We start from the raw sequence: 15,000 nt of genomic DNA, 5'->3' as shown, positions 1-15,000 counted from the left end.
ACATTATATAAATTCTCACACACACTGTTGTGTTGCATACAGGACAAGAGATAACAGTGCTATCCACTCAAGGATAGATAGACAGAGTAGAATTATATGGTGTAAGAAAAGGGATTATAGCTTTGAGTATGAATGTAGATACTTATTCCATTTTTAAAAATGTCAAATCTTAATTATACAGTAATAACTTTAAGGGAAAAACTATGTATTTAATGAAGTCTGATAGATATGCACATAATTCTGTGGATTTACTTTGGTTTATCTATATACCCATTGTTATCTTTTTCATTTGGCTTTATATATACACAATAGTTATCTTAAGACATCTATAGAAGATGAAGTATTACCAATAAGTATATCGCTTATTAAAACTGAATTTTCACTCATACAAAAGTAAAAAGCAATTGCCATCTTTCACCCATTGAATGCTGCTGTCCAAATGGCTCAGACTGCATTTAATCCTATGTGACTTCCTGCTTTCGAAAATTTGGCCACAGATATGGTGTGAAATCACATCAGCTAGTGAGGAATAGAACTCAGTTTTCAACAAATTTCTAGTGTCCAGCATGAGATCTCCACCAGGAGGCTAGTTCCAGCAGTAGCTGTAGCTACCTAGATTTGTGTAATTATGATGGAATACAAATGTTCTTTTTCAGTTAAACTTTTTATTTTCCTTTTTTTTATTGTGACATCTTACCTAATCACAAGCCTGACACTAATGACTCATTGCGACCACAACGCATCGTTCACCTGTCACAACAGTACAGGTCATATGTACTATTTTACATAACTGTTTCAGAGATTTTTTTTTTCTATGTTGTGTTACATAACAATGAAACCAGGATATTTTTTGTCGGAATATCTGAAAATTGATACACACAGGATAACAATGTAAACAATCACAGAGGCTGGGAATGGATTAATAAACACAATCCAACAGTGGAAAATTAAATACTCTTTCGTTAATACTACTTCATTATAAAATGTAATACAATCGACTAGAATGCATTTAGAGCAGATCACTGGATTGTTGATACACTCTTGAAAACTTCAGTTGGAATCACTAGAAGGTAGACTCAAATAAGAAGGAATGACCATAGCTATCTCTCTTATGCAACAGAAAACCTACATCAGCAAACTAAAGAACTGCACCAGGACCTAAAGTTGACTAAGTAATCTGTGATCATAGCTGGATTTTAAATTAATAACCCATGCCTTTACAGTTATACAGTATAGGGTATACAGTATAGAGTATACAGTTTGAATATATACACAAACAGTTGTATGCTAAGTGACAGAAGGTAGATGCTAAAGTGCTCTGGAAGAGATAATTTTTTTTTTTCTCCTGAGGAGATGGTCCTTAAAGCTTGACAAATAAATCCATCTCAGCAACTTAGAGGGAACTTGGGAAAAAAATTATGATATTGAAGTGAAGACTTATCATGTCCCTACCACTTTCTTCTTCCATCATCAAGAAGACATTGCATTAAAAAATATATATATACACACACCTTCCTTGCACTGCATGTCTTACACTGACTTATAACATTAAAAAATAACAAAAAAAATGTACCATGCATGGGAGAAATAGAAATACTTAATGACTGTATGTTAGACCTTGCTACTCACAATAAACGTAGCAATACATAGGCCTTTGTAAATCACACAGCTATGTGGAAAATAATGATCCAATGCTTTCCTGTCTAATAAGTTCATATCACCTTGCCCGTTCCTACACCAAGCATTGTTCCTACAGAAAATGCCATAATATACATGTTGAGCATATAAAGTTCATCTACGGTAATGTTGCTCGAGTCCCCCAGCACGTGCTTCCGGTACATTTTTCTTGCAGAGTCAAATTTCTTGCTAAACCACCAGTCAGCCTTTTGTTCTGCTTGTGCAAGTTTGCGATCTAACTTGTCGGCTGCCTTTTCAAGCTTTCTGTCTAGCCGACGTGCTGTGTCTTTCAGTGTGCTCTGCGGTTGGAGAGGAAAAGAAAGATTGATTAGGAAAATGAAAAAATATTATGAGCTTTCCCATTATTAGTGCTGACATAAACACATACTGTTAGAGCACATAACAACCTCTTACATATTTTGAAAGGGCTAAGGATGTGATTTGAAAAAAAAATATATATTTAAACAAATGGTCCCTATTAACTTTATCCTGTGAATTCCATATTATATTTAGTGACATGCAGTTCATAAAACTTCTTTCTGGTCATTAATGCCATTGTATAAAATTAAATTAATATAATTCATAGCAATAGCTTCTTTACTTAAAAATTTAAGTACGCGACAAACTAATTTTTTCTGCACAGAATATATCCTTTAAAAAATTAGGTCAAAGCCAAAATTACTGCCTTGTAGTTCACTTGATATTAGACCATCTTTTCATAAATCAGACAAAAGCTCTAATATAAATCACTGCACATTTACTTGTGGACCCTTTTCCTCAAGATGTATCCCTATTACCTATTGTTATTCAAGTGATGCACACTGATATATTAAGTAAACCCAAAATCCTTCATGGTAGTGCTGATATCATATGTCAAATCAAGTTAATTTGCTCCAAAACAAGGTCATAATAGTGGTTGAATTATTACTACATTATGCACTTTATTTCTCTTATATGGAAAATATCATCCAAAGACACACATTACTTTAGCAACAAAAGCTCACATGTATTTAAGTAACTTGGTATTTGTTTTCCATTTGGTTATTAACTCTTGAAGCGGCAAGGTATAAAAATTAACACAGCCAACTTAGAGAAATTGAAAGCACATGAGAAATAACTGGCTTCTTAGAAGTTGGATAATGGTCCTGCTATAGAATTTTCTGCATTACAATTCAAATTTCAGATATTAGCATGCACAGAAAACTTTATGAAAGACATGAGAGCATGCATGTGCAGACATACAACACGAGTGAAAAAAATAAAACAAGGAAACTATCCAAATTAATAAGTTTGTTCTATATTATCTTCAAAAACTAATCACTAAAATCACATTCAATAAGAAGGAAAATTACGTCAAACAACCCTCATATCAAGACACAACAGAAAATTAGGAAAAATAAATGAACAATAAACTAAAAGAAGAAAGAGAAAAATGTATTCTTCAAAAGAAACAAAACCTCAACAAACACACCATTATTTTGAATATAAGAACTCCACGAAAATTATCCTAAAACATTCCTTCTCACTCTAACAGAATTATCTCTATTAGTTATCATCTATACAAAGATTATTAGTTAGTTTGTTAGAAGGAGAATGAAGGAGACCCATGTAAGTTTCCTACCTTGATAGTGATACTCCTTCTCTGTTAGAAGAGGAAAATATAAACAGTTTGGAAACAAAGAAAGGGAGAAAGGAGGTTTCATTTCCTTACCAAAGAAAAAATAAAATAAATTAAAAATAAAAATAATAATGAAAATTAAAATCAGAAAGAAAACTGTCTACATTTACTCTCCCTTTCTCACTCTCTCTTTCTCTCTCTCAAAAGTTCAGGTAAGCTGCCATAGGAAACCCTTTTTTTCTTTTCTTTTTTATTTTGGTAACTTACAACTGACTTAGGAGGCAGTGTGATACAAGACTTTCTCTTTTGGACTTACAACTGACTTAAGAAGTAGCGTGATACAAGACTTTCTCTTTTGGACTTACAACTGATTTAGGAGGAGGCTATACCCAACAGGACTCCTCCACCAAAGCTTGAGGCCAACACTATGTTCTCGCGGGCAAAACGCACCGCCTGAAAAGATGGAGTTCTTACACTCAACCCTCTTGCACATAAATACACTAAAACATAAAAGTTACCTATAAAAAATATATGATCAGACTGGACCAACAATAATCAAAATAATGCCACTGACATGCACTTTAAAATGCACTTTTTTTTTCTTTTAAATATCTGACAATTTTTAAGGCAATAAAAACTTTTACTACAGACTTAAAACATCAAAATACAAGACAAATTTACATCTTAGCAGTAAGTACAACTAAAACAATCTTTCTGGGCAAATAAATAAATATATAACAGCAACAAAATAATCAACAGGATATTAAATACTAAAACAACTCAATTTCTCTGATTTTTCTCACACTTTCATTCTAATAATAATAATAAAAAAAAAACTAGTCAGAAATTTTGGGTCTATAAACACTACTTATGCAAATGTATTTCCAAAATATCAAGAAGACTTTAAACTTACTTATGTCCCACTTTTAAACCACACACACACACACACATATATGCAAATCCTTAAAAATTAAACATAAAAATACTGATAAAGCTCTCAAGCCAAAGCATTTAACGGGAAAACGTCTACGAGTGAAGACCTATCAAAACCATTAATGAAAAGAGCAATGCAAGAGGGAGGTTTCCTATTAACAGTAAATCTTTCTTGGGAAAAATTATTCTTGTAATGAAATCTATTCTCTGGCTAAGCTTGATCATTTATGGCATTAAATGGCAATGTTAGATATAAATGTTTTAAAGAAAATTTTGACTTGTGAGAAGAAGGAACACTGTATGCAATGAAGGTAGCTTTAATATTTTAATATAAAAAAACGAAAGTAACCTTCTTTTTATGGCTTCAGATCATGCATTTATCAGTATAATCAATTATAGCTTTGAGGAAGACAGTGATATGCAGCAAGTGACATAATGACGAAAAGAATAAGAAAGAAAAGCAATCAAAATATTTGTTAATAATCTAGGAAAATTCTTTGATGGTGATCTCATTATTCCTCGGCTCAACAAGAATCCTCACAGATTAAACTCTGACTCACTGTTTTCTGATTTTACATGATAAAACAATTCAATTTGCATTCTATTTTCCTTATTTCTCTCTTCATACAACCATGCCTGCAACCCCCCCACACACACACAGACACTCACACTCACACACACACACACACACACACACAGACACACACACACACACACACACAAACCTAGACAGCAAAGATATTCCAAGTCACACTAGAAGAGCCCATAATATCCCACGATGGAATAAATATAATCTGTAAATTACTATTATGTAATCAACTGTAATAATCTGGTGCTTCCCATTCACAAACCATTAGAAATTATACACAGAATTTCACAAATTAAAAATGTGGCTACTGTGTTTGGAATATCCAGTGAATGATATGATTTTAGAAATGAAACCCTGAAGACATATAATATTAAGGGGAAAAAAAAAAAAAAAAATCAGAAAACAGAAGCAAAACTTTCATCAAAACTCTAAACTTAGTAAAATGATATGCATATAACTAAGAAAAAAAGCCTAATATGCAAAAAGAAAAATAATAATAAAAAAAAAAAAATAATAATAAAAAATAAAAATAGGAATAAGACTGAAAGTACAAATAAAAAGTAAAAAATCAAGAAACGACCCACAAATTTAAAGGCAAATATAGGAGTTTTATTAACAGTACCACAGTCCGAGTTCAGACAGGTAATTATTCCAGCTCTGGCTAAAAATTGAATCAGCCTTATTTTTCATGATTATTCTCGCAATAATTTCTTCCTGGCAGTGTAAAACTCATTTGAAGTTTGAAGTCCCAATTACTAACATTTCAGTCTCCATAATTCATGGATGATTGTGGATGGGGAGGGTGGGGGGGTGAATCTACTTGCTATCTCTTAAAAAAGAACACATGAACACAGACACAAAACACAACAGACACACACAGAAGCAAACAAATGACATTCTTTCAACAACAATTAATCATATCATACATGCATAAAAAAAAAAAAAAAAATCAAGATCTAGTCACATGAAATAACATCAAATAAATAAACAGAACTGAATGATAAACTTATAAACAAATAAAAAACAATTAACCGAATAACAAAAAGTAAAATAATGAAAATAAGAAAAAACAGTAAACCAAAGGTCCATCCTCACCTGATCTGCTGCACTGCCGTTCACATTGGATTCCACTTCGCGTTTCAGTTTCTTGGCATTCTTCTCAAGGTCTTTGTTTAGGCGGTTCCAGTCTACCTGTGAAGGAGACCGAGACTGGTTTGAGGATTGTGGAGGAGGAGGAGGAGGAGGAGGAGGAGGAGGAGGAGGAGGAGGAGGAGGAGGAGGAGGGAGGAGGATAAAACAAAGTAGATGGGGATGAGGGGAAAAAAGAAGATGAAGAAATATAAGAGGATAATAAAGAAAAGGCATAGGAGGAATAAAATAATAATAATGGTAAAATTAATAACAATTATACTGATATTACGAGTAATGATAAAAAAGAAGAGTACAAAGCAAAGGATGAGTGGCAGGATAAGTCTACTTTAACGCTATACATTTGCCACGAGTCCATGATTGACAAGTGATGTAAACAGAAACATGAGAAATACATCATTATTCTCTTACTTCTGAATTTTTATCCTTATAACACTATGTATGTTAGTGATGTACAGGTCGTACAGCATAAGCATTAGTTGTGTTAATCAATATGACCAATTGCACATTCCACTTTGCCATAAAATAACCCCATGGATCTGGGTGATGCAACTCCATCACAGAAAAAATTTGGCCGAGGGCCAGATTATGAGAATAAGCTGTGATGAAAGAATTTGCCAGAGGGCTGGGGTGAGGGGAACATGCTGTCATGAGAATTTTGGCTGAAGGCCAGGCTGACAGGAATGACTCTGCAGGAGTACACAAAGCTCTTGGATGGTGATTAGACTCAATGGGAATTTAGGCAGGGGCTCTTACATTATTTCAGTAAATGAGTGTGAAAAGTACCATTCATGAGTCATGACTGGAAGAGCGCTAGCTTCAGGGTGGAACTACTTCCATGTTCAAGATCCTATTCCTGCCTGCCATGACCAGCAGCACACGGTGTATTACAGAAAATTGAATATTACAAAAAATATATTTGACACAAATAACAAAATGTTTCTTACCATTATGCTATTGCACAGTTATGGGCTATCTACAGAGATATAAAGTTGATGCAAGGAAACCAGTCTATTAAAATCTTCATACAGCATATTATATGACAAATATGGACATAAAAAAACTTAATGCCTGGCTTTTTGGAGGGGCCACATGTGAGGCACCTGAATCCAATGGGTTAAATAACTGACTTTATCATAATTGAATGCAAAAGAGAAAAAAAAATATTCACAGAAAGAAAACAGAATTTTTTTTTTTTAAGAACATTAGAAAGAAGAATATTTAGAACATTAAAAGAAGGGGGGGATAAAGAAAAAACAATGTACAACCTATCAAAACTATCAACTCACACAATGTGTCTACATTTCTCTCTAAATCAAAGAAAAGCAGAGAAAAGGGACCTACTTTAATGTATCCTTTGTGAGCTGCCAGCTGCATAATGATCATGCTTCCTCCTACAACAGTTGCCGCCACCTTCCCTACTTTCATGGACAGGTACCCAACAACCCTGAGAAGAAGAAATGAGAGAATGGCTTTTTCTTGTTTATCCTCACTTCACCAGACCTTGGATACTGTGGGTTCCAGTTTTACTCTTTTCAGTATCTCAAGTGGTGCTAATTAGCAAATATAATTACGTGAATTATAGGTTCTTGTACATCTCTTAAAATATTATATAAATCATATAATTGTCTCATGAATTGTATTATTGTCATGCAATACTAATTATGTACATGATTTAGAGTAATAATTAATATCAAAAGCAATGAAAATAAATGCTTTTGACAATGTGTTTTCCTTTAAATTAATACATTATCTATTCAACATCCAAGCTGATTTGAATATACCAGAACATTTGCAATCAATTTTCTTTCACCCTGACGTTTAGAAAAAACCTGGGATGTCCAAGTGATGAGCTTGAACCTGATAATATCCCTATGCAGGTGATGCTGCATTGCATGTCTTAACAAGAATAGAAACAATGCAAATCACTTATTTACTCTCTATAGTCCCTAACACTTTCTGCCCCTCATTGTCTTCAACCCTAGCCTCAAGTTGGATCATTTCTTTCTGACCCTGAATGAAGAGTGTGTGTGCTATGCCAAACAAATTTGCACTGAAGGCATTTGTGCCTCCAATGAGTTAACTGGATCTCATCTGGGATTTTTACCCATCACTGTCATCAATGCATGATTACTATTGAGCTCGGAGTTTCTGTACATCACAATTTATCATGCACATGATTTTTTCCTCTTCTCTGGCAGGCTCTACCTTTGTTTTCCGATATTTCTGCTTTCTCATCTAGCTCCTTGATCTTTGGGTACATTTACCTAAATGACTGCTGGTCTCTTGCCCTTACTATCAGTTAGTATGCTGACTTGTACAATGCCCAGCAATGCCGGGAAGGTTCTCATGGGTCTTCCAAGGGAGTATTTGTGAGTGTGTGGAAGCATCTTTTCAGACTCATGTGTTGGGCATCATCTTGATATGCATTTGGGCAAGTTCTTTTCTATTCCCTTCCTGGGTCATGAGGGACAAGTAACACATACTATCTTACATATCTGATGCTGATAAGCTGGACAATGTATCCTTTCCAACATATGGTTTGTGTATTTCTTTTCCTGGTTGTTTTAGACACTGATTTTAGGGTATATTTTCCTTTCACTTTTCTCTTCCCCTTGGCTGTCCTCCATGATTTCAATGTGAGGGGTACCATACTGCCTTCACTCTAAGCTAAGGAGTACCACATTCTAAGATTCAGTCCTCTATATATCAAATTGTAGGCTTCTCCTTCTCTACTTGGTATTCAAAATTTCAGAATTTTATTTTGCTTGGCTCTTGTACTTTCTTAGAGTACACCAAAAGAATCCTTCAGTTATATACAACTTTATTACATTCAGTGTTATGATGTTATGTAGTACTGATGTGTTTAGAATTAATGTTTAGGATTTCATATTTTTATACAAATCACATTTAAAGTCCTGATTCTTATTTCTGATATACTGACAATCCTCTTACTGACACGATTTCAGGTCTCAAAGATCATACATACATGCTGTGTTTTATCTCACCTGTCCCTGAGGGTGCATAAGTGGATAATGCACATGCAAAAATCACACTACTTCCTGTCTTTTGGGAGTCAAGGGCCTAGTATGGTTAGGGGACTTTATTCACTGGTGTTCTCTTGGTTCTCCAAAGAGTGATCCAGAGTTTCATGATATCATTAGTGATAAAGTAAGTGGGATTTCTCCATCAGACATGCGGATAATCTTTTCCACACCAGGTCTTGTAGAGGAGCACATAAGAAGGCCTGACTGAGAGCAGCTCATTAGGGAAATGGGACCCTCTTCCATTTCTCAGGAGAAACTCACTCACTTCTGTTCACTCTTTTCTATTCATGTTCACTTGCTAGACTGTTGCCTGCTAAACACTTGACACTTTGCCTTTGGTGTGTGTGTTTATGCTAGAGCAGTATATCTATTACAGCGATCTTAATTTCACCATTGCCCTTGACTGCTGCACAGATGTCTGCTTTCACACAGTATACAAAGTATCCATCTCCAATTTTCTACCGTTTGGGGAAGTGGATTTGTAAAAAAGTTTCTTTCCCTCCCATCCTAGGCCTGTTCTATATAATGACTGTCCAGGTCACTTTTTCCAGATATATTTGCTTGGTGCATGTTAGGTTCTTCTCATGCTCTGTGTCTGGTTGCAGCAGTAAGGTCTGTTGTTGCTTCTGCTTCAATCATCACTAGTCTGTGGCCAGATTCCCTGCAGCTGTGCTTCTCCTTTCACTTGGCCATGATTATAACAAGAGGGTAATTGAATTGGCCATTTTGACTGATTCTCACAGTTCTCTTGTCATTAAATCTCCAGTGGTTCTTGGGACCTGGCTAGTAGACCTCTTGTAGGTTGCTCATGGACCATATCTTATAGAGCATATTCCAGATGTAACCTGCATAGCTATGACACTGGCCTTATTTTCCCTGTACCAAGCACACAATTAACAGAATACACTTACATTATTGCTTGCTACCTTACTGTTTTGGCCATATTTCTTGAGTAGGTGCCATGATCTCCTCATTCTTTTAGTAATTGCTTCTGATATTAGCCATGAGTAAAATCCAAAGGTTCCCTCAGTGTGTGCACACACTGTGGTGTACATTTATTTTTTTCCCATATGACTGTGCCACAGTAAGGAACTTAAGGAGTTAATGACTGAATTTCTTTGTTTCCCAATGTCTTGGTAAGACATGCAATGATGCTCTACCTACTTTATGACAAACTCCACTTAATATGGTTTGTTCACGTCCTTTGCTTCAAAATGTCAGAAGTTTATGGAATGAGAAAGAGAGCTTGCCATCCCTGAAATCCATTGTATAAGTTATATAAATGAGGTTTATATAATGCACGAAAACTATTTGTCATCATTAGTCAACATATGTTGACTAATGCTTCACCATGGACCACAAAATTCTCTCTCTCTCTCTCTCTCTCCTCTCTCTCTCTCTCTCTCTCTCTCTCTCTCTCTCTCTCTCTCTCTCTCTCTCTCTCTCATGCATGCACACACACACACACACATCTAGAACAACTACTACTCCAAGATATAACCCTAAGCTCCCATGTCAGAGATAAAGAAACACGAAACACATGTATCTTGGTGAAAATCTATACCATAACGGAAGACCACAACAGAACAAGGGGTTACTCTACCCACTGACACACTAACCATCCTGACACACCGCCCACAACCACTTGCTTGGTCACCGGTTCCCTGGTCAAGTCCTGCACAAACTGCTGGATCCACGACATCTTGGAGCGAGCAGTGCCTCTTACGTCAAGAACCTCGAACTCTTCCTCGGCGGGGTTTAGGGGCTTGGCCTGAGTCGCTCCTCCCATAGCACAGCTTACACTAAGGTGGGATTACTGCGTCTGTGACGAGAGAGAAATTAATTAGTTCCAATGGCCGTATTCGCCTAAGACAAAGAAATGCAAAAACCCATATATCTCCATCACCATCTGAGCCCACTCATTTGTAAATAAAAAGAAATGAAATAAAATATGAGAAAGATGTCGAAGAAAGAAAAGGTTTTCACATTCTCACTATACTGGCTATTTCTTTTCATTCCAGTTCGCAGAATAAAGTCTTCTGAATTTCTCTTAATTCATTCTAATTATTTGGCTCCAGCCAAACTATACACACAGGAATCTACAAATACCAAGCATAAAATCCAAAATTCTTTAAAAAAAGCCAAGACAAGAGAAAAATGGATACAATTTTCTTAAATTTATCACAATAGCTAGAATATGGGAATTAATTCTTAGTAAGGCAGAATATGAGCACAAAAAGTAAGCTATTACTGTGCACCTTGACCAGACTTCAAAGTTGATCCGGGAATGTGCAGGAAAGACTATGCCCAAACATCTTCATTTTATCTTAAAAAGTTATCTTATCACTTCTTTCACAGGTGATAAATACAGACACAAGCCTAATCAACCACTTCCATACAACCTTAAGTACACCCAGTATCACAGTATCACAGTTGACAAGATAGAAAATCTTTACACCACTTTCACTTTTTCTCTTAGGCTATGTCTTAACCATGTTTGTAAGCCTACCACACATGATGGTCCACTCAATATTCCTTCTTCCCTATGATCCCAAGCCTTATGGTAGATTATCTTAAGGCTACTTCAGGTTAGGGACTGCAAACATAAGAGATGGGAATGCTGGAAGACTGCAAATGTTGCATCTAGTAATAAAAGAAGAAGAAGAAAAAGAAGAAGAAGAGGAAGGAGAATCCTTTTATACAGATAACAAGCTCTTTAAAATGACAAATAACTACAGGTGAAAGCAAGCTTACCCAGACTCAACTACTGATGTCCCACAACAGTACTCAGCCTTGTAAGAGCCAATATCCTAGAACATTAACATAAACTGCCACATTTGATTCATATATGCAAAACATATGTCTCCTTCTTATATGTATTTTGATTACAAGATTTCATAATGACGGTTCTCATACTGACAATGTGCAGTTATACATTTGGAAGAGGAGGGGACTTCACCTCATAGATATTAGTTAAGCAATCAAAGGATTTCCGGATAGATGTTAAATATGCCACACTAAAGTTGAATGAGAATCTATTTCCCTCACTAAATCTTTCATCCAATATATATATGCTTTCATGCCCCTCTCTAATATGTGCACTCCACTCCCCTGCTACAGTTATTTTTGGTGTATACTTCTATTTCTGGCAGGATGACAAGTTATGTATGGGTTGCTGTGTCATCAAACTGAGAAGATTAGGCTCTCTAGGCGTTAGAAAAGAGGGCAAGGCTGATATTGCATGAATATTTAAACAAATCAGAATTTTTTCCCATAACTTCGGAGATTCCTTATTACATTTCTAGCCATACATGATTGCTACTAACTGATCATGTTAACAGTAGCTGTAAATACAGTCAACAAATCATTATACAACTACAGTATTATGTATGTATATATGTATATATTTATATTTTTATATATATATTTATATAAATATTTATATATATAGTTAAAATATATATGATATATTATTATATATATATATTATATATATTATATATATATATATATATATATATATATATATATATATATATATATATATATATATATATATATATATATATATATATATATATGTATATATATAAAGTGAATAAAATGAAAATGCATGTATGTATATAAATCATATATAAAGGAAAATGAAATGTGAATAAAATATAAAAAAGAATGTAATGTGAATAAAGAATATAAAGTGAATAAAAAAGAAGCCTGATGCTTGACCGAAACAGAAAGCTTTGCAAATTTTCTGGCTAAACTGACATTATCAAATGATCATTGTAACCACAGCACTTTCCACTCCTGCTAAGCCTCACAAGCTTCCACCACACACATTTAGGTGACAAAAAGCTTGGATATTTAAGCTGGTAAATAGAGAGAGAGAGAGAGAGAGAGAGAGAGGAGCAGAGTAGAGAGAGAGAGAGAGAGAGAGAGAGAGAGAGAGAGAGAGAGAGAGAGAGAGAAAGAGAGAGAGAGAGATTAGCCTTTGCTGGAGCACCGAGAGGCATGGAGGCCACACCCAGTCATAGAAGTAGAAGGAGCAGTAATGTTAAGATGCTGTTGTTACCATCACTTTTTTTTTAAATCATTACCACCACAATTAGTGTTCTTCAGAATACATACAATCATTACTATCATTATCAATTACATAATCAGAACGCTGTCATTTGGTGTTCAAGGAAATGTTTGTAAACTTATCCGACTAACTTTCTTTGAAATATCTTTCCCATTTTTCTTTTTTTATCCCATCAACACAATGGAAGCAAATCTTAAAAAAAATAAACAAATCAACTGGTTGGATGAAGAATCTACACATCTATGACAAAAAATCTAACATCTGAATTTCTGATCAAATCAAACTGTCCAAATGAATGAAATACCTTCAGATCCTAAGAAATAAAAACAAAATACCCTTTGACGAGACAGAATTGGGTAGTGACCTTTCTGAACCCACAAACTACCAGTAATGGGGGGGGGGGGATAATTTAAAAAAAAAATTCTGAAAAAAGGTACACAGACGTTCATAAAACTCTAATAATTAATAAACAAGGTCGGCACATGTCGACTGCCACATCGCCTGCAGGTTCTATACATTGTCGTCTCCCCAGTGTACTTGATAGCAGAATCTTTTGCTCGTATTGAGAGGCACTTCGGAGACTCTTTACGGAGAGCTGGAAACCAGAGCTTCGGCATCTCACGCCCGTCAGCTTATCATAGCTGAGCTGTATTGCACAGCAGCCAATCTGAGCCAACCTGGACTCAGCCGCCGGCCCAAGAAAAAAGAAGAAATAGAAGCAGAAGAAGAAGAAGAAGAAGAAGAAGAAGAAGAAGAAGAAAAAGAAGAAGAAGAAGAGAAGAAGAAAAAGAAGCAGAAAAGAAGAAGAAGAAGAAGAAGAAGAAGAAGAAGAGAAAAAGAAGAAGAAAGAAAGAAAAGAAAAGAAAAGAAAGAAAAAAAAAAAAAAGTCGATTACCTGAACCCCAGAGAGGTCTGAACCCCCAACACCAGCTCAGTACTCAGCTGCCTTAGCCTAGTGAGCCACTGAGCGCATCCGTGTCCACAAATCCGAGCCTCGGAGCTTCAGCAAAGGCAAACAAGCCTCGGGCAAGGCAGAGCTTGTCGACCTCCCCGCCCGTTGGGTGTCGAACAAGGACCCAAACTTAGCGTATTGGCCTTCATCGGAGTTCCTAAGCGTAGGAGAGACGGCGCTATCTCAGGCACCCCCATCCACAGCCGTCACCCAATTCCGAAAAGATTATATGAGTGGGCGCGACTTCGTTAATGTGCTGTTTCCTTCAGTTTAGCTTTTAAGGGTGCGTAAGCAATAATAATACTTTATCTTTAATCCTTTTGCTATCTCTAGCCAATTTCCGAGCCAATGTAATGAGACGACAAACATTTTACTGACAATTATCTGCGATTCAGTCTCCGCAAACTCTCTAATCCCTCGAGGAGAAAAAGAGGGAAAAAAAAAAGAATGGGAATACACTAATAAACTAATAAATTTTGTCTTAAATCCATGGACAAAAATAAATGCAGAAAATTACTTGGAAAAAAAAAAAAAAAGATTTAAAGATCTCTCTTCCTAAATCTGTCATTTCTTCTTCTTCCCCCGTGGAAAAATAAAGCAAAATTTCGCCGTACACTTAAAACCCTTTGTTGTAATTGTCATGACCCTTTTCTTGAGAATTAAAGAGAGAAAATAAAGGAGAAAATGCGAGGCATGTGAGGCCTCCCACAACCCCGCCCCTTCAGTCCACGCCACAAAAAAAGGCCAAAAACCTTCATAAATAGGACCCGAATGGCCACAACAACGCAGATGAGGCCACAGGGGAATGTGCTGAACGGATTCACAGCGAAAATGAAAGCGGAATATCAGCCGAGAGCCTTTATGTAAGCCACATTGGATGACGTTTATTTTTACGTCTCGGGAGAAAAAATGACGGAGATAAAGGCACTTCTCTTCTCTCCTGCTCTGACACGCCGC

The 15,000-nt window shown here is 35.7% G+C and overlaps 1 protein-coding gene across 1 annotated transcript in view; it reads right to left on the bottom strand.

Annotated features, from left to right (window-relative positions):
* Window positions 1–648: 648 nt before the first annotated feature.
* LOC119580046 (FUN14 domain-containing protein 1A-like) overlaps window positions 649–15,000 on the bottom strand; it is a 14,514-nt gene continuing 162 nt past the window's right edge. Inside the window, exons 2-5 of the mRNA XM_037927944.1 lie at window positions 10,633–10,835; window positions 7,311–7,413; window positions 5,913–6,008; window positions 649–1,976 (exon numbers count right to left, since the gene is read on the bottom strand). Coding sequence (XP_037783872.1) covers window positions 1,713–1,976; window positions 5,913–6,008; window positions 7,311–7,413; window positions 10,633–10,802 — 633 coding nt within the window. The 5' untranslated portion in view covers window positions 10,803–10,835 and the 3' untranslated portion in view covers window positions 649–1,712. The remainder of the gene's footprint in view (window positions 1,977–5,912; window positions 6,009–7,310; window positions 7,414–10,632; window positions 10,836–15,000) is intronic.

The sequence above is a fragment of the Penaeus monodon genome, chromosome 13, assembly GCF_015228065.2.
Source record: "Penaeus monodon isolate SGIC_2016 chromosome 13, NSTDA_Pmon_1, whole genome shotgun sequence".
Lineage (NCBI taxonomy): Eukaryota > Metazoa > Arthropoda > Malacostraca > Decapoda > Penaeidae > Penaeus > Penaeus monodon.
This window is presented reverse-complemented; position numbering and strand designations above follow the sequence as displayed.